Below are 24,238 nucleotides of genomic sequence, written 5' to 3'. Positions count from 1 at the left end.
ACACTTAGAAATTTGAATCTTTTGTCCTTTTCTTTCTTTTAGACTCTTTTACTTTACTAATCTTTCTAATGTCTTATGTTTTGTAGAGTTTGACTTTGAAGGCTTTAGTAAGGATACTTGTCGCAGCATGATTGCCATGTTGGATGTGGATCACTCTGGCCGACTGGGTTACGAAGAGTTTAGGAAGCTTTGGTCGAATATTGTAACACTGAAGGTATATATTATAATATCTTTTTTTATTGCCAGTTTAAATACGAGCGGGTAATTTACTTAACTGCTATGACCTATTCACTCCCCCCCCCCCAAAAAAAAAAAATTGAAGTAAGGCTTATGGCATCTGTGCGAGTTTGATATTCTGAGTACATTAGAGAAGTTCTTAAACCACGTGGGCTATGGGCTAAAACTCAAAGTAAGGCTTATGGCCCTTGTCAGAGTTTTGGTATATTAAATACGTTCTGAGACCAAAAAGGGTATATAAATAGACCAAAAAGGGTTCATTTTCTAGGAAGAAGTGTAATTAATACCGTTTCTCTGTATGGTTAATCGATAGTTCCAAAACTAATGAGTACAGTGATTTTTGGAAATTACAGCTGTAGGAATTACATGTTGCAAATTACAGCAAATTACAGCTGTAGCTGTTTGCAACTTTTGCTGCAAATTGCAGCTATAGGCTTGCAGTAAAAATACATATTACGGTCATATTTTAGGATAAAGGGTTAAAGCTTCTTAAAAGGGGTTAAAGCCTCTTAAAGGTCATACTTAGGGTAAAGCTTCTCGTAAGAATTCTCCTTTCCTACAAAGAAAAGGCACTGTAAATTCATAATTTAAGCTTTATTTAGACCAGAGGCTCTCAAATTATGGGGGGCAATCCTCCGGGGCTCGTCAAGGACATATAGGGGGAGGGGTGTAAATTTAAAAAATCGACATTGTATTGGTAGGACAGAAAAAGATTTGGGAAATTCGCGTAATAATAATCGCGTCCTCTATAGTGTATACAATTCGGTATATTTATGCATCATATACATGAAGTGACAATTAACACGAGACATTATTTATAAAAGGATTGTTGTTTTATCGATAAATCACTATTAAATTTATTCTTATTATGACTTACTATTAATACTTTAGGGGACGCACGTCTAGGGTTAACCAAGGGGAGGGGGGCACGGTCTGAAAAGTTTAAGGTCCTCTGGTCTAGAGCATATGCTTAAGAGCAGTGCAGTAAGTCTACCAAGAATCAATTGAGGAATTTGGCTGTGTGCCGCAATTAAATAAACGATTTGGGGACTTCGTAATTTGCAAAGTCCGCAAAGTAATTTGCAACGATTTTTGATTTACGAATTACTTAGAAGTTATTTTTTTCAATTTCAAGATTCATTTCAATTTTTTTTTCCAGCTGGATTTGTAGCTTCTTTTTTAAGGAAATTTTAGTTTTGCTAATGGATCTGCCTAGAAGTTTATGCAGACCATATTAATACAGGTTACTGCATAAAGCTATTTTTATCTAATGCTCTGATAGCGATTTCATAACGCTTAATATATTTAATAGTGGTGTTAATTCACAGGAATAGAAAAGGGGGTAAAAATTTATTTTCAAAGTGCAGGGGGGAGGAGTCAGTTTTGTTTTTTGCATTTTTTCCAATGAGAATCTTTTTTTAAAAATCTTGCAATGAAGGGTGCAATGCTAAGATTAAAAAAAACAGATTTTTATGAATTTTTATTTTTAGATTTTTTATTTTTATGGATTATATATATGGGCAGCTTATTCGCAGAGGAAGTCCGGAGTAGCTTTTGCCAGATAAGTGCAACTGTATTTGTGACCTTAAAAAGTATGGGCTGTTTGGTGTTTTTTTGCTTTGTGCAGTTTCATTTTTGGTTGGAGGATGGGTGTGTCCCGCTGTATAGGCATAAGGCAGCTTTGTGCTGCTGTAAGTTGTTAGTAGTAATAGTAGTAGCATCATTTATGAAATCTATTTGTAATTTTTAGTTTATTTAAAAAAAATTTCAATATTTAGTGGTTGGTCTCTTCATACGGAAACATGTTAACAAAACAATTTTTAGTTCATAACATGCAGACAATTTTGAGTCAACTGATTTTCTTGGTCGCTTTCAATTTCATTCACATTTTGTTAACTTTTTCCTTTGTTTTATAAATACATTATTTCCCTTTGTTCTTTTTGTCTCGAGCATTTGTATTTTAAACATTGATGATCAAGCGTCTTCTTTATTTTCATGCCACCAACGTGGTGTTTCTATAGTGTTTGTTGATTTGAAAACTATAAATTGCGTTACCTTTGGGTGCACTGATGTAATTTCACGCAAAAATCTTCTTTTTTGTGTGAACCAACAGATTTTCTCTGTTATTGTATCAAGTTTATGCGTCACAGCTGTCCAATGTTCAATTAATATTTGACAAAATTAAATAAAGTTCATATCCTTTAAATCCTAGATCTTAATCTTTAGCGCCTGGAGAAATATTCTAAGGGAAATGAACATACAAGATAAGAATTATATTTTAAATTAAATATAGCTAACCTAGGCTTATATAATTTAGCCCCTTAAATATTGCTCTTGGCTTCTAGAACCTGATTTCGCCTATTCCCATGCATTTGCTGTTTAAATATATCATAATATTTTTTTTAAGATACGAATATTATGTTTCTCATGTAGTATATGTTGATTATGTAGTTTATGTAGTTATGTAGTGTATTCTTATGTATTTTTAAATATCTCATAATATGTCTTGTGCATCAACGGCTGCATTGAACCGTTTCTGTATGAACGTTTTTGGGACTTTCCTGTGTCTGCTATCCGTGCGTCGTTTTGTCTTAAAAAATTTGTATCAGTGGGAAACAAGGGTTACTGTATTAAACGTTACAAACGGCGATTTTAAACAAAATTGTTGAAAGTTTTAGATGTTCCTTTCATAACATGAAAACATAGATGGCGTTATACCATCGATGTTTAAATAGGAATGCACAATAATAGGACTATTTCAACGCAGCCATTGGACCGTTGTGACGCATCTACTTGCAGCAAAAAACGGAGGTCCAACGCAGCCGTTGGACCGTTGTGACGCATCTACTTGCAGCAAAAAACGGAGGTCCAACGCAGCCGTTGGACCGTTGTGACGCATATACTTGCAGCAGAAAACGGAGGTCCAACGCAGCCGTTGGACCGTTGTGACGCATCTACTTGCAGCAAAAAACGGAGATCCAACGCAGCCTTTGGACCGTTGTGACGCATCTACTTGCAGCAAAAAACGGAGGTCCAACGCAGCCTTTGAACCGTTGTGACGCATCTACTTGCAGCAAAAACGGAGGTCCAACGCAGCCGTTGGACCGTTGTGACGCATCTACTTGCAGCAAAAAACGGAGTTCCAACGCAGCCTTTGTACCGTTGTGACGCATCTACTTGCAGCAAAAACGGAGGTCCAACGCAGCCGTCGGACCGTTGTGACGCATCTACTTGCAGCAAAAAACGGAGGTCCAACGCAGCCTTTGGACCGTTGTGACGCATCTGCTTGCAGCAAAAACGGAGGTCCAACGCAGCCGTTGGACCGTTGTGACGCATCTACTTGCAGCAAAAAACGGAGGTCCAACGGAGCCGTTGGACCGTTGTGACGCATCTACTTGCAGTAAGAAACGGAGGTCCAACGCAGCTGTTGGACCGTTGTGACGCATATACTTGCAGCAAGAAACGGAGGTCCAACGCAGCCTTTGGACCGTTGTGACGCATCTACTTGCAGCAAAAACGGAGGTCCAACGCAGCCGTTGGACCGTTGTGACGCATCTACTTGCAGCAAAAAACGGAGGTCCAACGCAGCCGTTGGACCGTTGTGACGCATCTATTTGCAGTAAGAAACGGAGGTCCAACGCAGCTGTTGGACCGTTGTGACGCATATACTTGCAGCAAGAAACGGAGGTCCAACGCAGCCATTGGACCGTTATGACGCATCTACTTGTAGCAAAAAACGGAGGCCGAACGCAGCCGTTGGACCGTTGTGACGCATATACTTGCAGCAGAAAACGGAGGTCCAACCCAGCCGTTGGACCGTTGTGACGCATCTACTTGCAGCAAAAAACGGAGGTCCAACGCAGCCTTTGGACCGTTGTGACGCATCTACTTGCAGCAAAAACGGAGGTTCAACGCAGCCGTTGGACCGTTGTGACGCATCTACTTGCAGCAAAAAACGGAGGTCCAACGCAGCCGTTGGATCGTTGTGACGCATCTACTTGCAGTAAGAAACGGAGGTCCAACGCAGCTGTTGGACCGTTGTGACGCATATACTTGCAGCAAGAAACGGAGGTCCAACGCAGCCATTGGACCGTTATGACGCATCTACTTGTAGCAAAAAATGGAGGTCCAACGCAGCCGTTGGACCGTTGTGACGCATATACTTGCAGCAGAAAACGGAGGTCCAACGCAGCCGTTGGACCGTTGTGACGCATCTACTTGCAGCAAAAAACGGAGGTCCAACGCAGCCGTTGGACCGTTGTGACGCATCTATTTGCAGTAAGAAACGGAGGTCCAACGCAGCTGTTGGACCGTTGTGACGCATATACTTGCAGCAAGAAACGGAGGTCCAACGCAGCCATTGGACGTTATGACGCATCTACTTGTAGCAAAAAACGGAGGTCCAACGCAGCCGTTGGACCGTTGTGACGCATATACTTGCAGCAGAAAACGGAGGTCCAACGCAGCCGTTGGACCGTTGTGACGCATCTACTTGCAGCAAAAAACGGAGGTCCAACGCAGCCTTTGGACCGTTGTGACGCATCTACTTGCAGCAAAAACGGAGGTCCAACGCAGCCGTTGGACCGTTGTGACGCATCTACTTGCAGTAAGAAACGGAGGTCCAACGCAGCTCTTGGACTGTTGTGACGCATATACTTGCAGCAAGAAACGGAGGTCCAACGCAGCCATTGGACGTTATGACGCATCTACTTGTAGCAAAAAACGGAGGTCCAACGCAGCCGTTGGACCGTTGTGACGCATATACTTGCAGCAGAAAACGGAGGTCCAACGCAGCCGTTGGACCGTTGTGACGCATCTACTTGCAGCAAAAAACGGAGGTCCAACGCAGCCTTTGGACCGTTGTGACGCATCTACTTGCAGCAAAAACGGAGGTCCAACGCAGCCGTTGGACCGTTGTGACGCATCTACTTGCAGTAAGAAACGGAGGTCCAACGCAGCTGTTGGACCGTTGTGACGCATATACTTGCAGCAAGAAACGGAGGTCCAACGCAGCCATTGGACCGTTGTGACGCATATACTTGCAGCAAGAAACGGAGGTCCAACGCAGCCATTGGACCGTTGTGACGCATCTACTTGCAGCAAAAAATGGAGGTCCAACGCAGCCGTTGGACCGTTGTGACGCGTCTACTTGCAGCAGAAAACGGAGGTCCAACGCAGCCGTTGGACCGTTGTGACGCATCTACTTGCAGCAAAAAACGGAGGTCCAACGCAGCCGTTGGACCGTTGTGACGCATATACTTGCAGCAAAAAACGGAGGAAAATGGATGGATCGCGCAAAAACGGCCGTTTATTCGGGAAATCGCATCAGTGGGAATCCATTGTAAAAGAAACAGAATGTCTTGCGGTGACGCAGCGGCTTTCATCGCATTGGGTTTCCTCCGGTGACGCAGTGGGTAATACGAGACCCCGAGTTAGAACTCAGCTGTAATAACAAACGGAAGTGTCGACGCAAGGATTAATCAAGAAGTGTCGTTAATCCAATATATACATACACAGAAACAAGTAAAAATTATATATTTAGATAAGAAAAAATAGTCAAATTTAAATGAGGATGGTAGCGACCCAGAAAATTTGTTGACTTGCTACAACTTGTGTGCTTATTATGAAGTTAGAATTGTTTAACGTGTTTCATTAAGATGTGATCAACCACTAAATATTTAACAAATTTTTAAACTTTTTCTTTGGTTTCACAACAGACTATCATTTTAATATAAAATTAATTAAATGGCTACTTAATTTCTATATAAAATTAAACGTCGAACACCTAGTCACTTCACCTCTGAAAAGAGAGTAAATCTAAAGAAACCTTTTCATTAAAACACGCTAGAAAAACTATCGAAAAACTGTCGCTTTCCTATTAATAAATAACACTGTAAGTTGAACTTGTTGTAGCTGCTCAATTGCAGGAAAAGTCAAGAATAGTTTTCTTGACTTTTAAATTAGCCTTTAAAGCTAATACTGGGGAAATCCTCACTGTAGCAACCACAGAGTTCTAATCAAAACTAATTAAAGGGTAAATAAATGCTTGCGAGCATATAAACTCTAACATGGAATATTTTTTTGCATTTTTTTAAGTCGTACGTTATTTAAGATAATAATAACTAATTTTTATGTTTCATACATTTTTTTAACTTTGAAATTGGATCGACAAACCTCTTATTTTTAAATTAATGTGGGTGTTTGAGAAAATGTAACGAATCTGAAATCTTGATGATGAAATGAAATAAATAATGGTGAAATGAAATGTAAGACATGAAATAAAGATGATAAGGGAGAGCAGACCTTCAAACAGGGCCAACTTAGGATATTAGGTGTTATTTAATTGATGTTAAAGATTTTAATGATGTAAATTGACGGTTAATATATTTAATATAGCCCTAAGACATGTTCAGTGAAATAGAACACAAACTCTCACATGCGTGAATCCTTGCATCACTTCTGTTTTAAAGGTGTCACTTTCGTACAGTTTTCTATCGATAGAAGAGATCTAAAGGATAAAGATTAATATTCTTAAGAAGAAAAAGATAGGATTTAAATTACAAGGTACTGGCTACACAAGTTTCATCACAAAAACAAAATCATCTTATTTTTAGTGTCTCATTTGTGTTTCAGAGCATTTTCGGGGCACAACTTTCGGGATATTTTCAAAAACGTAGGGCGCCAGAAAATTTTGCCCCGTCTACTCTATTGAGCTTTCATGGGCATAGGTAGGGCTTTATGTTAGAGAAGGGGGTAAATTTATCTTCTTCTGACAGAACTTGGCCATGCATCAACTTTTGAATATATTTCTAGTGACTAATTGGTTTTCTTGGGGACTTACCCCTTTCAATCTGTGAAAATATGAAGTAAAGAATTCAAGTCAAAATTTGTTTTTAATTCAATTCCCTAGCAAGATCTGAAATTGATGTCCCTCAGTTCTTTTCTTTCAGTCAAGCTAAGTCCTTTTCGTTTCTTTCCAGTCTCTTTTTTCAATCAGTCAGGTCCCCCCCTAATTCGTTATGGAGGAAAAGAAGTCGAAGATGAATGATCTTATAACAAATTGCTGACAGATGCATCACTTGAGGGTATGAAATCTATTCTCCATTGACTTTGAAGTAATCAGTTGAGATCTTCTTTTGCCTCTTAATGAAACCCCCTTTAAATTTCAGGGTATTTTCAAAGAATACGATGCAGACGAATCTGGTACTCTGTCCACTATGGAGCTTCGCTCGGCTTTGGCTGCTGCTGGTTATAGAGTGAATTTTAAAATTTTGAACGCTCTTGTTCTTCGATATGGCAACAAGCAAGGATCCCTCTCTTTTGATGACTACCTAATGTGTGCTATCAAATTAAAAAATATGATTGGTAAGTAATAAATTTACGATCAGGGGTGCCAATTAACAAAAATAGGGGGGAGGGTAATTTTGTCCCCATTTTTAAATGAAGATACAAAGACGATATTTCAAAATTCAGGAGAAAGGGGGGCAATTGCTTCTCTATCCCCCTCCCTCCCCTTCCCTCAACAAGTGCCCCCGCCTATGGTATGCTAATTCCCAAATCTGTGGTGGGTGCACAAGTAAGTAAGCATTCAACTGGTTACTGACATTTTTGCTAAGGAGTAGCCTATAAGCATGGAGTATAGGGGTATGGGAAACTTATAAAAGGGGGTTCCTATGTTTCTCCTCATAAAAAAAGGACCAGAGCCATCTAGCTTTACTCATCAAAATCATACAGCCATCAGAAATTACGGGAATGGGGGAGGGAATAGCAAATTTTTTATGAAGATAAAAATCTAGATTTTCAAAGTCTAGAGAGGGAGGAGGGGTATTTTTAATGAAAACACAAAAAGTATTTTTCAAGATTTAGGAGGAAGGTGGCAATTGCCTCTCTAGCCCCGTGCCCCCACTAGTGGGCACCCCTGTCTGTGTTAAACAATAACAAAGATTATACTGCCTTTCCATTATACAAATAACAAAAGGCAATATAACGAGGAATTGTTTTAAGACAGTGAAATTTAGAAGAAACTAAATGAATATTTCAGCTTTATATCTAAAAGCCTTCTTCAGCTAAAAAATAAATATAAAGTTTAACTCTATAAAATACATTAGAATTAAGACTTTGAAACTGTCCCAACATCATGATTCAAAGCAAGTTCAACTACGACTGGCAATTCATTCAGATTAAAAAAGATCAGGATTTTATTTTAATATTTAATTTGCTGAAGAAGAATTTTAGACATAAAGCCGAAACAGTCATTTAGTTTTGTCTATCTTTTTCTTTGTCTTAAAATAATTCCTCGTTATATTAAAAAGAATTTCATGTTTGATTCAAAGAAATTCTAGGTTTGATTCAATGAAATTTTGACATTCTTTTATTTATTTATTTTTTTTATTTGCTCAGTCAAAAATCTAGGAGAGAGGGGCAAAAATAAGAAAGCATACAAGCTGGCCACTGACGTTTTTGTTAAGGGGTTGGGGTATGGGTATTTACGGGTAATATATGGGTATATATTAGCATTCAAGCTAATAATGGGGAGTACTTATGTAGGTCTTAGCAAAAAAAAACAAAAAACAAAGCCATCCAGCTTTACCCAGAAAATGCATGTAGTCACTTATTGAAAAAAAAAAACTTAAAAAAAAAACTTAAAAAAAATTGTTTTGGCATTCTGACCATGGTTTGCGGTGTGCAGGTCCTGATCTCCTGATTCAATGTCTTTGGCTGGGAGCGCAATGCGTTGCTGGAGGGAAATCATCTGACGCTTCCGATGTTTTCCTCCAGATTTCTCCAGGTAACCATATAGAGCTGGGTCGACTCTTAGTCACGCCATTGACCCCTGTTTCAATCCAAATACCCAACAACACCAGAACTAGAACCCCTGACTGGAGGTACAGTTTTGTCAAAATCCTGCGTGGGACTGGGGGACAAAGTTGGAGCAGATTTTCCCAAATCAGGTGAAAATGACAGTGAAAAATGAGAAATGTACCACATAGTACCGTAAAAGCAAAGTTATATTAAAGAAAATTGACCCATTTTTCTGGATGTTTGAATTAAGTAGGCTTATCTTAGTTTTGACAAGATTTTTTGAAAAAACTAAATTTTAGTTTGTGATGGAGACAAAATGGGGTCCGAGGGGGGAGTTGCCCCCGTGTACCTTGGGAAATTACGCCTCTGCCCCTGACTCCAAGATTTTCAAGTCTGGAGCTGTAACCACCCGACTAAAACAACTTATTGAAAGCTAAATGCAGATATTTGTTAAAACAATTTGATGAATCTATTATGTACATTTGCTTTGCATTGGGAAAGAGAAGCCAAGGGCTACAATTTTGTGAAAAGGATACTAGTAAAGTGCATTTGTTAAAATTATGCTAAAGAACATAGCTTAAACTGTTTGATAATACAGAGAGAAATCTAAATAAAAGAATATGTGTAATTTAAAAAAAAACGAGGTTTATCCAAAAACATTTTGATGTAGTCAATTTTTGAAACCTTAATGGAAAGACACAACGAAATTAAAGAAGACACAACGAAATTAAAGAAGACAAAACAAGAAAATGTAGAAAAAACGGGGAAAATCACAGAGAAATAAGCGGAAATAATAATAGCTATAAGACTAATAATAATAGTTATAAGCTCAACTATCGAAATAAGTATAAAAGAGTACAGATTAAAGTTAACCAGACAGTGAAAAAAGACAAAAACAAAAACTAAAGTAGAAGAAAAACTTCTACTTTAAAACTAAAGTTCTTAGCAACACTGAAAAGGCAACCGAAAAAAAATTATATTTAATGGCATTCCTAATTCTGAGTTGGGGCTTTGTTTCATATGATTCTTTTGTGTAAAAATAGGAGATTATGTTTCGAAACTCACATAGTCTTAAAACTGAACTATTTGAAAAACATCTTATTTTGCAGTGGATATTCCATTAATTTGCTGGAATCTATTATTGGTAAAAGATTCGAAAAGGTAGAAAAAGATACATCAGCACCACAATGTTCAACTGACAGCATCTCTTAGTGGGCATTAAAGACAATTTCACTGTTTCAATCTGACTGAACAACACAGAGAGAATTATAAAAAGTGACCTTATTGTTACTTTTAAAAATTGAAACGGAGAACAAAGTTTTTTAACTGTTTAAAAGGTTTTTTTTTAATCCCCTGCTCTTGTGGTTGTGGACCACCAGCAATTAGAGAGAGGTTGTTAGTGCGCAAATCTTTAATCGAAAAAGCCATGACATTAATGAAAAGTAGGCTGTCCCCGGGTAGAAGGCTGAGAGATTATAATAGAAATTTAAAGGAGCTTGCAACTTCTTGATACGGTGTTAAGACTGAATCTTAAAAGGGATGGTGTGCACGGGTTTTGGCCTCAGACGGCTTAGTATTGTAGTGAGTTGTTTGTAGCAGTAGTTCGATCAACATACCTTTTTTCATCTTTCTCCACTGAAGACGGTTAAGTGAAGGTGTCGACCAAAATTTTGGCATTTTTCTTTCTTGTTTTCAGTAGCTTTGACGTTGCCTTATTTTTCTTCATCCTCCAAGGTTTTCTTGTTTTTAGAAATTTATACAGTTGAACTAACATTTTCGATATTAAAAAATTTGAAAATTCTAATTTTCTTAAAACCAAATTCAATTCAAGTAAGATGTTAACTTTTCTATCTGTCCTGGAAAGCCCTTCACTTTCAGTGGCGATATTTGCTTTTAATTCCGGGTGCGTCCGTCTTAAAGTGTCTAAAATCCGTTTGTATGCATTCTCTTATAATATTATTATTTGCTTTTGACCCTATCTGGTCAGTTTCACCGTAAAGTGCAAGGGAAGACACAGCTTAGATAATCCAGGAATGATTAACATTTTATCACTCTTGTTGAATTTAATGTTGAATTTTGAATTTAATGGTGCAATTTTTTTTATAAAGACCACTCTCCTTTCTGGGGATTTTTCCTATTTTTAAAAAAACTACCAATTTTCTCAGGCTTCTAATTTTTCGTGGGTTATAGTCCAAATATAGTTTGAAAAATCTATCGGGGTTCTCACTCATACATCAATGCAGAATTTGTTTTGGAATGGGAGGTGGTTCCAAAACAAAGCAAGTGATAGTGTAGAAATATATAAGAAATTTCAAGGCAAAGAGTATAAAAAGAGATTTGTGGGGAAACAAATCAAAAGCGCATTATCAACTAAAATGCCAAATAAGCGGAAAATTTACAAGAAGTAGTTCAGAGCGCCAAAATTGTATATTTTGTTTGAAACTGAGGTTATATTTATGCTGATATTGTTTTCTTTTCGTATATAATATTTCTACTCAAGTTTCTCAAGTACTTTCATCCCAACAGAGAATTTGTGAACCTTGTTCTTTTCGGAATGTTATAGGACAGCTCTATGGCATCTGTCCTGGAAGGACTACTGCGGATCGGGGGTGAAACAAACGCAGGGAGCATCGAAACATTGACCTAGTTTGACATGACCCACTCTGGTTGTCCACTTGTTTGGTTATCCTGGTTGTCTTGACTAGTGTCCACTCTGAACTGGACTAATCAATGAGGAAAAACAACGAGACAAACCAACGACAAAAAACTGCAAAAAATAATACATCATATTACTGAAATAAAACACAACTATTCTTCCCTGGATTTCTTATTAAAGAAATAACGTTGACATGGCGCTCAAACCTACCGCCAACTCACGTTCATTCGAGACAATACTAACTTTATAATACCAATTATCAGGCTACAGTGGGCAGGTAATGTAGAAAGACAATGCCCAAACAATTACAAAATAATAAAAATAATAAATACAAGACACATCCTTCACGAAAATAAATTTTAATTTTTGAAGTATTGAATAAATAACGTTTGGAGCCGAGATCTAGTGCCAGTAAGTGACAAAGTTACATCTATAGATGCAACCTAGACCAAATCAAAGGAACCATATGCCGCACTGTAAATCTTGACCTGAAATCTTTTATAGATATAAAATTATTTAACTGGATATTTCGAACACATATACAGTTTCCATCATCAGCAGTAAAACTTGCTGATGATGAACACTGTATATGTGTTCGAAATATCCAGTTAAATAATTTTATATCTATTCACTGTCAGTAAAAAGGTTTCATCCCTATTTTGAACTGTTTTACTTTCGTCCTGCAATCTTGGTTCAGATCTTAGTGGAGCCTTATTATAACTTGTATTTTACTTATACTATCATGTAGGTATCCGCTGTAATTCCTTCTTTTCAAAATTAAATTAAATACAATGGCGTAGAGTTCTCCTTCTCTTCAAAATCAATTTAATTACTATGGGCTAGAGTTCGTTGTTTACCACAAACTAGCTACCACTGCACCCCAACTAAATATTTATCATTACCGCGGGCGACCCTAATTCAACCTCTATATAAAATATTTAAGTTACTATGGGATAGAGTTTGTTCTTTATTATAATTCAAGTGAAAAATATAACCCCCGAAACTTTTATCCCAATGCAAAATTTTCTAAGTAAAAAATTCATTCCTAGGAGACCCCCCCCCCTGAATAATATTGGTAAAATTCCCAGAAACAAACATTCGATTTGTACAATGGACAAATTTCATAGCTTGTGGACCTTCATCCGGGGATCTGGGAAAGAAGAGACGGGGGAGGGGGTCCTTTCATTCCCAGAGACATAATTATTGGATCTTTCAACAAAACTGAATAAAATAGCAATCTCGAAGTTTTGATTAGACGACTTCGGAATAAATTGGATGTGACAGGGGGCTGAGTTGGCCTCCATTTTCTTTGGCCACTTAAAAAGTACTCTAGGTTCGATGCAATCACCTCTAGGAGGAGCAAAGGAAGCCGGGTCACCTCTTTTGTAAGTTTGTTACCACGAACTTTTTCAAGATTCTTGATCTTTCTTTTGGAATAAAATGCAAAACACAATTTCTTAGAAAGTAGCTTGAAAGCTATACAGCCCATTTGATGCAATTTTCAATATTATTCCTTGGCTTTACGGGGATATTTATCCCTTTTTCGGAAATCAAGGAAAATTTCTTAAGGACTGTAACTTTGGATGAGAGACAATGAACCTAATAAATGTTTTATGTGTGGAATCAGCATAAAAAGTGGATTCATCTGATGTATTTATAATTATCGAAATTGGGCAAAAGCAGTTCAACACTATTTTTAAATTTGCTATTAAGCTTCCATGGTTTTTCAATGTTCTATTGTCTTTCCTTTGTTTTCCTCATAATTAGTTTTTACTCCCTGATTACCCACCTCACTTACTGGCACCCTTAAAGTAATTAATAACTTTAAACAAACGTTTCCTGTTCCTAATGTCTCTTTCAAGGCCGGGAGGGAAATGGGGTAAAGCCTCTTCCTCCCTAAATACTGCCTTGACCTCATTTCTTTGTTTCCTAAACCCCATTTCAAAGTGATGCTGAATAGGAGGCCATACAAAAAATATGTCGAAATCAGATAATAGCCGTAAGTCAATTTTCCAAGCAATCGTTCCAGAATTTTGCCAGTGTGAATGCACACTACTTTTGATAGGAAGACTTACAAGCCCTTTTCTTTTTTATACCCACCCAACTGAAAGAAACCACTTGGTACCAAAGGATAGGTTTTACTAGAATCAAGGAAAATGAATGAAAATCGTTCCCATCTCTCCCCCTTCTTTTATAGAATACACTAGCTGTTGGGGTGGCGCCTCAATTTTCGGTAAAATCGACAATCCCCTCAATAAAGATCTCAGTTTGACCTTCACTTCAATTTTTTTTTCGGTCTTGTTCAATAAAAACCCAAAAATTTATTGTGACCCAACATTTTTTGGGTTTTCAATGAGAACCTAAAAAATTATATGTTAATACAAACACATTAATTAAAATAATTTCCTTGCGACACGAAGGATTGAACCTGCCACCCATTGATCAGGATCCACAGATTTATCCCCTACGCCATCGCAAGGTACTATGAATAATATTTCTTTTATAACTTAATAAATTTGCTGTAATCAGTAATTTACTTTGTATAATCAGAGACATGAAATATAAGTTACAAATAGTTAAAGCAAAGAACGCATAGTAAAGCCTATAATGGCTTATTATTACTTGGATACTAAAAGTTTGTAATAAAACCTTAATTTCCTTAAAACAAGCATTATGTGTTTATAATTAACAAAAACAGATTACCTAAATTGACGTTCGAATTTGAGACCTTAGAATCACAAGACCTATGCTCTACTGACAGAGCCACCAATGTTTGTATATTATGAAAGAATAAGCGCTTTGAGACAATATCGAAAAAGAGTTACTTACATAAAGTACCGATATAGTTTATTAAAAAGGGGCCTATACTAGTTTCATTGGATATAGCTGAAAACATAGTAAAGTACAAACCATGGTACACATTAACTAAGGTTAAGATGATAAAATTATCTTTTAAATGGAAGTTGGCTGTCTAACTTTTTGAGGTTCGTCTATTTTTATACCAAATATGAAAAAGCCATAAGCTTTTTTCTGTTTGCATTTTTTACATAAAGGCTTGACATAGTTCATTCTTATTAGTTTAAAATAGATTCAAGCCAAGGGACAGTTAGTTTCCTATATAGGGATATTGGACAAGGCGTTTCTACTAGAATACCCTATTTTTAGATACATTGAAATGCCCCTGTGACAACGGGGATAGAACTTCAGTACTCGCTGTTAACGGGCGTGGCTTTCACCATTCCGCTGTCGCAGGGTATAGAATACCCTTTTTTGATCTTACTCTAGTTGTAAGAGTTGTGCCCTATTTTGTCTGTTACTATGGGTCGTGATCATCTTTTACTTGGTTGCAAGCTACCACTGCTACCCGGATTATTGTCATCCTTATGTAAATGATTTTTCTCATCGACAATGAGTTTGTTTTTCCTCGTTGTATAGAATAAACTAAAAATATCTGATTGAGGAGGTTTATGTTAAAGAACGAACTATACCCAATAGTATTAGATAAAGAATTGATTAAAAAATTATAAATAGGAATTATTTAAGTTTCATTGGTAACATGACTGCAGAGATAGCTGAAACCTGGTAAAGAAAAAACCATGGTACATATTGGACTTAGTTAACTGATTTATTCTCTGTAGTTTGTCTCTTGTGATAGTTAAGAGTGACATTAGGATATAAAACAAACAAATTATTACTTACTCTGCCTTCACATGGTTCCTTACAAGCAGGATTTACAATGTGCAGCTTTATCGACTACGATATTACAAGGTATTATAGGCAATATAAGTTTTGTAACTTTATTAATTTATTAATTTGATTTGTCAATTTAATTAATTTAAAATTAACTAATTTGGTTTACGTACATATTTTAACGAGGATGAAAGTGAATATGAACATAACTTTTATAACTTTTTTTGGCTATGTTCAGTGAAAACCTGAAAATTCATTTTGAAATTACGATCAAAAAGGTTGCTTGCGAAACACGGGACTAAACCTGCCATCTGTCGATTACGATGTGCAGCTTTTTCCATTACATTATCGCAAGGAATTATTGGCAATATTTCTTTCACAACTTTATTAATTTACTTTTATGAGTGAAATTTCAATGGCTTACGTACTGATGCCTTTTTTATCTGATGTCTTGAACTCTACGTGCTGACGATTTGTTCGGGGTGACATGTATTCAATATGAAACGGAGAATTGTACATGTCAAAGATACATACTTTGTGGTTTTCTTGGAGCAATTCAGTTGCAACATAGCAAAATATACACAGCAAGAACAAATAAGAAACCTTGAGAATAGTAAGCTTAGGCCTAAAAAAATAGAATACTGGGTGAAAAAATGCTCATGATATTCCTCTTGAATAGACGGTCATTTCACACTACATTTTATTCTGATATCAGACCGATATGAACAGTTACATAAACAATGCACTACTTGATTAAAAAAAAAATAATTAAACACTGGTCATATTTCTCCCAGTTGAGATTAGCGTCTTTTTTTTATCTTTACCCAGATATTTGCACCCTTTTGTTTAAGACGAGTCATTAACGTATCACCTCTTTCATGTAGCTCTTTCCCTTCATTTGGTCGACTGCTGCAAAGGTTGTTTAGCACTGGTGGTAGGTCTGTTGCAATACTACCCCGGATCTTTTAAGCTCCGAAACAGATTTAAAAATGCTTTGGATCTCAAGTTCACTACGTAATGAGATGAGGACAGGTCTTGCTTTGGGCCTTTTACACAAAGTAATCCCTCTTGCGCGTTTATCAGAAATATGGTAAAATTTTGTCATAGGAACACTATCAGCTGCTAGGCTTAGTGTTTAGTGTTTATCAGAAAGACGGTAACATTTTGTCATGGAAATACTATCAGCTGCTAGGCTTAGTGTTTACTGTTTATCAGAAAGACGGTAACATTTTGTCATGGAAATACTATCAGCTGCTAGGCTTAGTGTTTAGTGTTTATCAGAAAGACGGTAACATTTTGTCATGGAAATACTATCAGCTGCTAGGCTTAGTGTTTACTGTTTATCAGAAAGACGGTAACATTTTGTCATGGAAATACTATCAGCTGCTAGGCTTAGTGTTTAGTGTTTATCAGAAAGACGGTAACATTTTGTCATGGAAATACTATCAGCTGCTAGGCTTATTGTTTTTTCTAAAGATTTTCAACATTAGACTTGGCGTTTTGACCTGGACGTTCGGACGGTAAAGCATGAAAAATTACGTTTAATTGTGTCTCTTTAACTTCAAAGTCTAGTAACGTTTTTTCAAGCTCATCACAGGAAGCTGTTGGAAAAATCTAATCATTCTTAAGGGATGTAATTTTACTCCCGTGCGAGGAAGAGTGGGTTTTCAGTATAGCGTTCATATAGTCAAGTTTCTTTCAAAGTTCAGACCGAGACCGGAGGATTGAGTCTAGCTGTAAATTCAAACTTTCTGTAAAGGTATCAAAACTCAATTGTGTCACAGTCGCAACGTTTCTCACAATAAAAATTGCCCTGATCCGCCTTCATTAAATTAGAACTCCATTTGGTTCTTTTCTCTGTTAGTCAGTTAATAACAGCGCTTTTTATCGAAACTAATTTTTCTTTGCATTAGATGGCGCTAAAACGAAAAATTGTAGGTTTTCTGCTTTAACCATAGAAACTGGCTCCAAAAAAATCAGCTTCAAATTGCTACACAGTCTATTGAAAATGTTTAAGAATCTAGGTGTCTTTTATGTCACCCATGATTAATTTCTGGTACATTTAAAATCACTAAAGATTTTCGATATTTTTAAGTGTTCACAGTGAAAAAGATGATAGATAGATAGAGGCGAAAATCTTGAAATTCTTGATAATTTGTGGTTGGCTTGAAGCCCCCCCCCCCTCTATTCTGCGTGTGTGCCTAATCACAACGTATCCATAACTTAAATATTTTTGTTCAACTACCTTTAAATACTATCGTGTTATTTTGTATATTTACGTATATAGCTAAACATAAACTGTATTGTATTGTATCAGATTAACGATGCTTCTTGACTACTAAGGTCCCTGCGTCGGCCCTGCAGTGCATTCCTGCAGCGTGATTCGATCTCTGGGTCTCGTATTACCAAGCTAAGGTCAAATCCACTGCGCCACCACAGGACTAAACAAAACAGGAAGACATGATTTTGATAGATTTGAATTACTTCACTTCTTTTTGTATAGACAGTGGAAGAAACATGAATTGAAGTTATTGTTATGGTGTTCAGTTTTGGTGAATTGTTCAGTGTTTCAGCGTTGAGCAAATCACTATTTGTTTAACCCAAGCAAAGCGATTTTGATTGGTTTAAACCATCAACAATCCAGTTCCCTCATACTGACAGCAATCATAAATGAACTTGAAAAGCTCATTACAAACTTGATTCTCAATTTATTCTTGTCTTTATTTCAGAGTTGTATCAGCAAAAAGACCCGATGAACACTAGACGCGCAACGTTCACATTGGATGAATGGGTCGAGAAGACACTTTATTCGTAAAGGAAATATATTTGACCTTGTATTTTTTTCTAGTTCATTTGACTTTAACTCAGTGTTCTTAATCCCAGTGATTTTCTTTTAAACCCTATTCAAGTTTATTTTAATTTGTACTAATGTTTGTCTGGTCTGTCTTAGAAAAACGCCCTACTTAGAGATAACAACCCTTTTCAGTTTTTTCCAGTTTCTATTGTATTTTTTTATTTTATTTTTTTATTTAACCCAGTTATCTGACTGCCAGTTTTATTTTTCTTGTTTTTTTTCTTGACTGAGTGCATTCAAATGGGACTGCCATAGTTGAACTGCCATGCAAGTCTATCTGGTGGTCTTTCGTGTGAGTTTGTATCATGTAAGCCGTTTCATGTAAGTCCGTCAGGTGGCCCATGTAAGCTTTCAGGCGGCATATGTAATTCTGTCAGGTGGTCAATGTAAGTCTATAAGGTGACCCATGAAAGTCTATAATGTAGCCCATATAGTCGGTCATGTTGCCATGTAAATCCATAAGGTGGTTTTATGCCTCTTTCTCTGAGGATCTGATTTTTTATTTTTTCCCTGAGATTCAGAATTATCAATGGACCAAAAAACTTTATAAACCGGTTTATAAAACTGGCTTTAAAAAACTTGTTAAACTGGTATAAAACTGGTTTATGAAACTTTTTTATAAACCGGTTTATAAAACTGTCTAATTGAAACTATGGAATAATAATATTTACAATGTAAGACTTTCATCCGAAGCCATAGCTTTTTTTTCGAGCAAGATGCACTCACAGTCCCTCGCAGGTTTAAACTCACATCCTAAACTGTCAGTGGAATAGTAGGCCTTGTTTTTAAGAATCTAATGTAGTTCTCGTCAATAGATTGTCATTATAAAATTTATATATGAATTTGACTACAAAGGTCAGTAAATGCATTGTGAGACACGAAATGAGTTTAGATTTCAGGTTGATAAAAATACATAACTGGGGTTGTTTTTTGGCCACCAATGAGAAATAACGAGCAATTCATTTGAGCTATGTTTTCAAATCTTAAATACGACGTGTATTCTGCCCAGAAAGAATCTACGTATATATACTGCCTTTTATAATTTATTTAAGAATTAACGACGCTTCTTGACTACTAAGGTCCCTACGTCGGCCCTGCAGTGCATTCCTGCAGCGTGATTCGATCTCTAGGTCCCGTATTACCAAGCTAATGTCAAATACACTGCGCCACCACAGGACAACCTTTTATAATTTCACTTGATATCTGTCATCTTTAAAAGGATTGTTTTGAAGAATCGTTTTGATGTAGCTTAACGTAATTGTCATGACGCTAGTTTTACTTGAAAAGCATACGTTTTATTGAGCAATCATTTCTGACCGTTCCAGCCACTGTTGTCAGTTGCATGGTCTAAAGTTGCGCCGCCTAAAAGTGAAAATACGCCAGAAGCTCCACTTTCTAGTGAAAATGCGCAGAGTAAATGATTTTCCTCCTAAGAAAATGCGCCAATTCTAAAAATTCAATGCACAACCGCCTTAAAATAGTGCCGAAATGGCGCAAATGCGCCCCATCTGGCCAATCTAGTTTCAGCCTCACCGGAGACTGTTACTAGTTTTTAGTATTGCTGATTTTTTCTAAGTTATGTTAATTAATTTCTATGGAAAAAACATATCAGGAATAATGGGGATGAAATTAGAATGGACGTTTGTTGATGAAAATAGGCATTAAGTCTTCTTCGATAATTACCTAAGTTTCCCTTCTTTTCTTCCTCTTTTTTACATTCGATCTTGTTGTCTACTTTTTCCTTTTTCCAATAATGACACACCTCTGTTTTATTCAGTTGTAAAATGTTAATGAATGCACAAAGAAAGGGTGGTGTTTTACCAAATAATTTCTTAGTGAACACTGTTTCCCTGTTTATAAGGAGCTGTTCACTGTTTCGCTGTTTACCAAGGGCCATCTAAAAGTCTCTGTGAAAACTGGAGAAACTCATATACTTTATCTAAAAGAGGGCATTTTTAGTAGTAAAGAATTTTAAGTAGTAGGTTCTTGAAAACTCAACCCTCCTGCCCCGGAACTTATAGCTGTGATTTTCAATTTTATATTTCAGTCATACAGTGAATTCTGGTCCATTTAAATTAAATCATAGAGGATTAATTATAGTTTTTAAAAATATGCACGTCATTCTAGTATATTTAGCTGAAAGAGTACGCAAAACTTATAAGAGAGGAAAACACTAATGTTGAAGAGAATGACCACCAACGGCATCTAGTATTTGGCTTTTTTTTTACCGTAGGTGCCCGCATGATTGTTCTTTCTGGTATTTTAAAGTTGTAGGCCTACCAGCTTAAAGTCAACTCGCCTACTTAGCCTGCCAATATTTTTCCGAGAAAGTTCCGGTCTTCTTTGCGTAGACTATATGTGTAGACGCCGTCGGTGGCGCTAGTGGTTTTTTATCCCATTTTACAATATATAATCACCGAAAATCCATCACTTATAATAAGTTTCCTATTCGTTTTGATATAGCTTTAAAAAGATGTGCTATTTGACGGAAAGCTATCTATATCTATTATTCTACCTACCCAGACGGCTTTAGAAAGACAAGGCAGGGTAAAAAGATATATATATTTGTAAATATTACCGTAATAAAAGTAGTATTTATTTATTTGGTAAAAATAATGAATTATTATATGAAAACATCATAAAGTGACGGAGGGGGCATCTCATCGAAGTCATAGGTTGAATCCTTTGATTGGAGGCTCAATAGACGGATGGAGTAATTAAGCTAGGAAAAGGATTAGTGGCGGGGATAAGGACTGGGAGGTGAAAGTATAAGAATGGTGAATTTAAGGGACGATAAAATATAGGTGATGTAGTGCCTTGTATCTATATATCAGGTATAATATGTTCAACAATATATGCTGGCTGCCATAAAATGCGTAACGAATAAATGAAAATCTAAATCTCACAGAATTATGTACTTTTGTGTGTTTCTTCTTCTAGGGGGGGGGGGGGCATATGACGAATACTATGTTCGTCTCCCTTGAGCGAACAATGATATACAAAGCAATGATTCCATATAGATTCATGTATTTTGAAAATGAATAAAGAATGCCATCTAATGTTGTATCGCATAATCACAAGTCTGCCTATATTTGTTTAATAACAAAACAAAAGTACAATTTAGGGCATTGCTAGCATACTACGTACTGAAAATGTTAAAGATGTTTTAACCTGTTTTTTTATTCATCTGGATAACTCTATTCTGTCTGCAGCACTTGACTGTAGCGTTAGCGTTTAACGATGCAGCACTTGTAGCTTGATTTTTATTTGAAATATATTAAGGTGCTGAGGATCCATTTTCGATCTTTCTCCGAAATGCTATTTATTTTTTCTACAGATGTCATTACTTCTATTTTTTTTTTTTTTAGTGGTCTTATAATTTGTTGCACGGAATAAACTTATTTCTGTCTCTTCCGATGCTCTGGTACAAGGGATCACTGATGTCAATCTTTTCTAGAAAGTGAATTTTTATTTACGCAACAAATTCAGCCACAGATACTGATGTTCAGCGACAAATCTATACATGGAATAAAATCTATTTCTGTTAATTACAAAATTTAAATTAAAGATTTTTAGTCTAAAGCACTATCATTTATTAATTTATATGGAAAGCAGTAGTAATTTTATTACCAGTCACTTTTTTTCGCCAATCAATTTTGTTGCCAAGTTATCTTCGATTGTCTGTATTAACTTGTACCAAAAGCTGCGAAATTTTGTCGCCTAACAAACTTTTTTCGCTGATCGATGTTGCCACCATCTTAGTATTAAGTGCCTGCGCTAATTTATAGTAAATGCTTCCAAATTTTAACAGAACATTATGCTTTGGAAATTCTGGCAGCATGGAAATTTGGAAATTCTCTTGCTAGTTGCCATAGGGATTTTGAGAAATCTTGTGGGAGTCTTTGTAAGGACTAGTATCTGTGTTGGTAGCAATGTCTGCACTAAGATAGATTCGGATTAGGTTTGAACGTAATGTTACCTTTCTTGTTTTTACCCTCCAGCACCAGCACCTTCTCCAGGTGCTGGTGAAGTCCCTCTCCAGCACCATTTGTATGTTAAAAATTGCTCTTAAAAATTAGCAAATGATTCTCACAAAAATTAGAAATGCTCATATTAGCTGATTTTTGCTTGTAATCAGAGAATTGAATGTCTACTTTGATTATTTAGAATTACTATGCTTCTTTTTACAATTGTTATAAGACATTTCTTTACAATAAATTGTTTAAAATGTATAGAGAAAGAGTAGTGCTGGTTTCTGTTGATCAAGCCGTTCCCATGTTAACAATTAGAATTGCTTATTCAGAAATATATAATACGAACTGACGTAGTTATTCCTGTTAGCCCTTTCACTCTGCCTTTTGTTTCTAGCCCGTTGTCTATATTATTGTTAATATTTATTTATAGACTTTTAATCAAATTCTTTTCTCGAGCTGTCTCCACGTTAATAGTTAGAATAGCTTCTTCAGAAATGCATGTTACGAATTGACTTACTTATTTTTGTTAGCCCTCTCACTTTTTTTCAATATTTTGTCCAATTTTTTTTTTAGCCCTTTCTTCGGACCTCCGAATCGTTTGATTGTAGCTTCTCTTCTACTGAGGTCTGATTATTGTTAGCGTTTATTTGTGGAATTTGATAAAAAAAAATCTTTTACTTTTTCCCAACCTGTCTTCACATTTATGGTTAGAAAAGTTTCTTCAGAAATACATGTTACGATTTCACTTAATTACCCTGGTTGCCCTCTTTTACATCAATCTTTTTTTTATATCAATCTGCTCTTCATATTCAGCTTGTTATCTGTGCTTCCGAATTATTTAATCGTAGCTACTCTTTTTTTACCGAGGTCTGATTATTGTTAATGTTTATTTGTAGACTTTTAATCAAAATAAAGTCGTAAATAACCATATTTTCCATTTAAATTAAGTTTGTTAGGTAAAACAGCGTAAGGGAAGTTTTGCTTCTCGCCATTTAAATCTTCCAAATAAATAAATAAGTGCCAGAAGCTAGTTAGGAGTGTTGGTTCTAGGCCTGGGCAGGGGGGGGGGTGAGCAGCTCCCCCCATTTTCCCGACATTTGACATTAAATACATGTCATTTTATATGTAAAATACTTGATTGGTTCATAAAAATTTAGGGTGAGCCCCTCCCAGCGTATTCAGATTATGCTTGACTAAACAGGTAAGCACACCTACCCCTTTGAAGCACCCTTGAGGGCTATTTGACGCTACTTCTAGGCTATTTAGTAAAAAACAACCCAGAAGTAGCGTCAAATTACAATTACACTAGCGTCAAACATTTTAATTAAAATATTCATTCATAACATAAAAATAACATAAATAATAACAACATAAAAATAGCCTAGAAGTAGCGTCAAATCATAATTAAATTAGCATCAAATATTTTAATTGAAATATTCATTCAAGGTTAGGCACTGTCCAAATACCAGGGGTATGACGCTACTTCTAGGCCACGTTTGACGCTACTTCTAGGTTATTTGGTAAAAATAGCATAATACTGTTAAAATTAAGAAAACACACTCAAAGGATTACGGTCTTCAATTTGGTTTTCAACATCTAAAAATTAGTGCAACGCAAGCCAGGCAGAAATTTATATTATTGATTATTTTTACCAGCGCTTGTTTTACTATGTTGACTAATTTGCCACGCGAAAAATTTTAATTTTTATTAAAGAAAGCTTTACTGAGCAAAAATCTTCCCAAAATTGAGCATAAACACCAAAATTGACAAAAATATATTAGCCATATAATGAATGCTTAACAGCCTTTTATGAACGAACTTTACCAAGTACTTATAAGATAAATCGAAGCAGTTTCTATCCTCGAATAAAGGATGTTAAAAACCTGGCTGCTTTCCAAGGGGGGGGGGGCACCCACTTGGTAATCATAAGATTAATGCAAATTTAAATAAAAACTATACCGAATCACGCTCTACCCTGTCCCAGAGGTGGAAGGGTGGGAGGGGGGTGGGTCAAAACCCAATTAG

General features: G+C 36.3%; 1 protein-coding gene across 4 annotated transcripts in view; it reads left to right on the top strand.

Moving 5' to 3' along the window:
* Positions 1-23,139, top strand: part of LOC136028706 (calpain-B-like) — a 182,655-nt gene extending 159,516 nt beyond the window's left edge. For all 4 annotated transcript variants that reach the window (XM_065706570.1, XM_065706568.1, XM_065706569.1 and 1 more), the window contains 3 exons: positions 87-214; positions 7,407-7,602; positions 18,115-23,139. In XM_065706570.1, the coding sequence (XP_065562642.1) occupies positions 87-214; positions 7,407-7,602; positions 18,115-18,200 (410 nt within the window). In that variant the 3' untranslated portion in view covers positions 18,201-23,139. The remainder of the gene's footprint in view (positions 1-86; positions 215-7,406; positions 7,603-18,114) is intronic.
* The last annotated feature ends 1,099 nt before the right edge of the window (positions 23,140-24,238 follow it).

The sequence above is a fragment of the Artemia franciscana genome, chromosome 7, assembly GCF_032884065.1.
Source record: "Artemia franciscana chromosome 7, ASM3288406v1, whole genome shotgun sequence".
NCBI classification, from domain to species: Eukaryota; Metazoa; Arthropoda; class Branchiopoda; order Anostraca; family Artemiidae; genus Artemia; species Artemia franciscana.
Note: the sequence above shows the minus strand (reverse complement) of the source record. Positions and strands in the feature narration are given on the sequence as shown.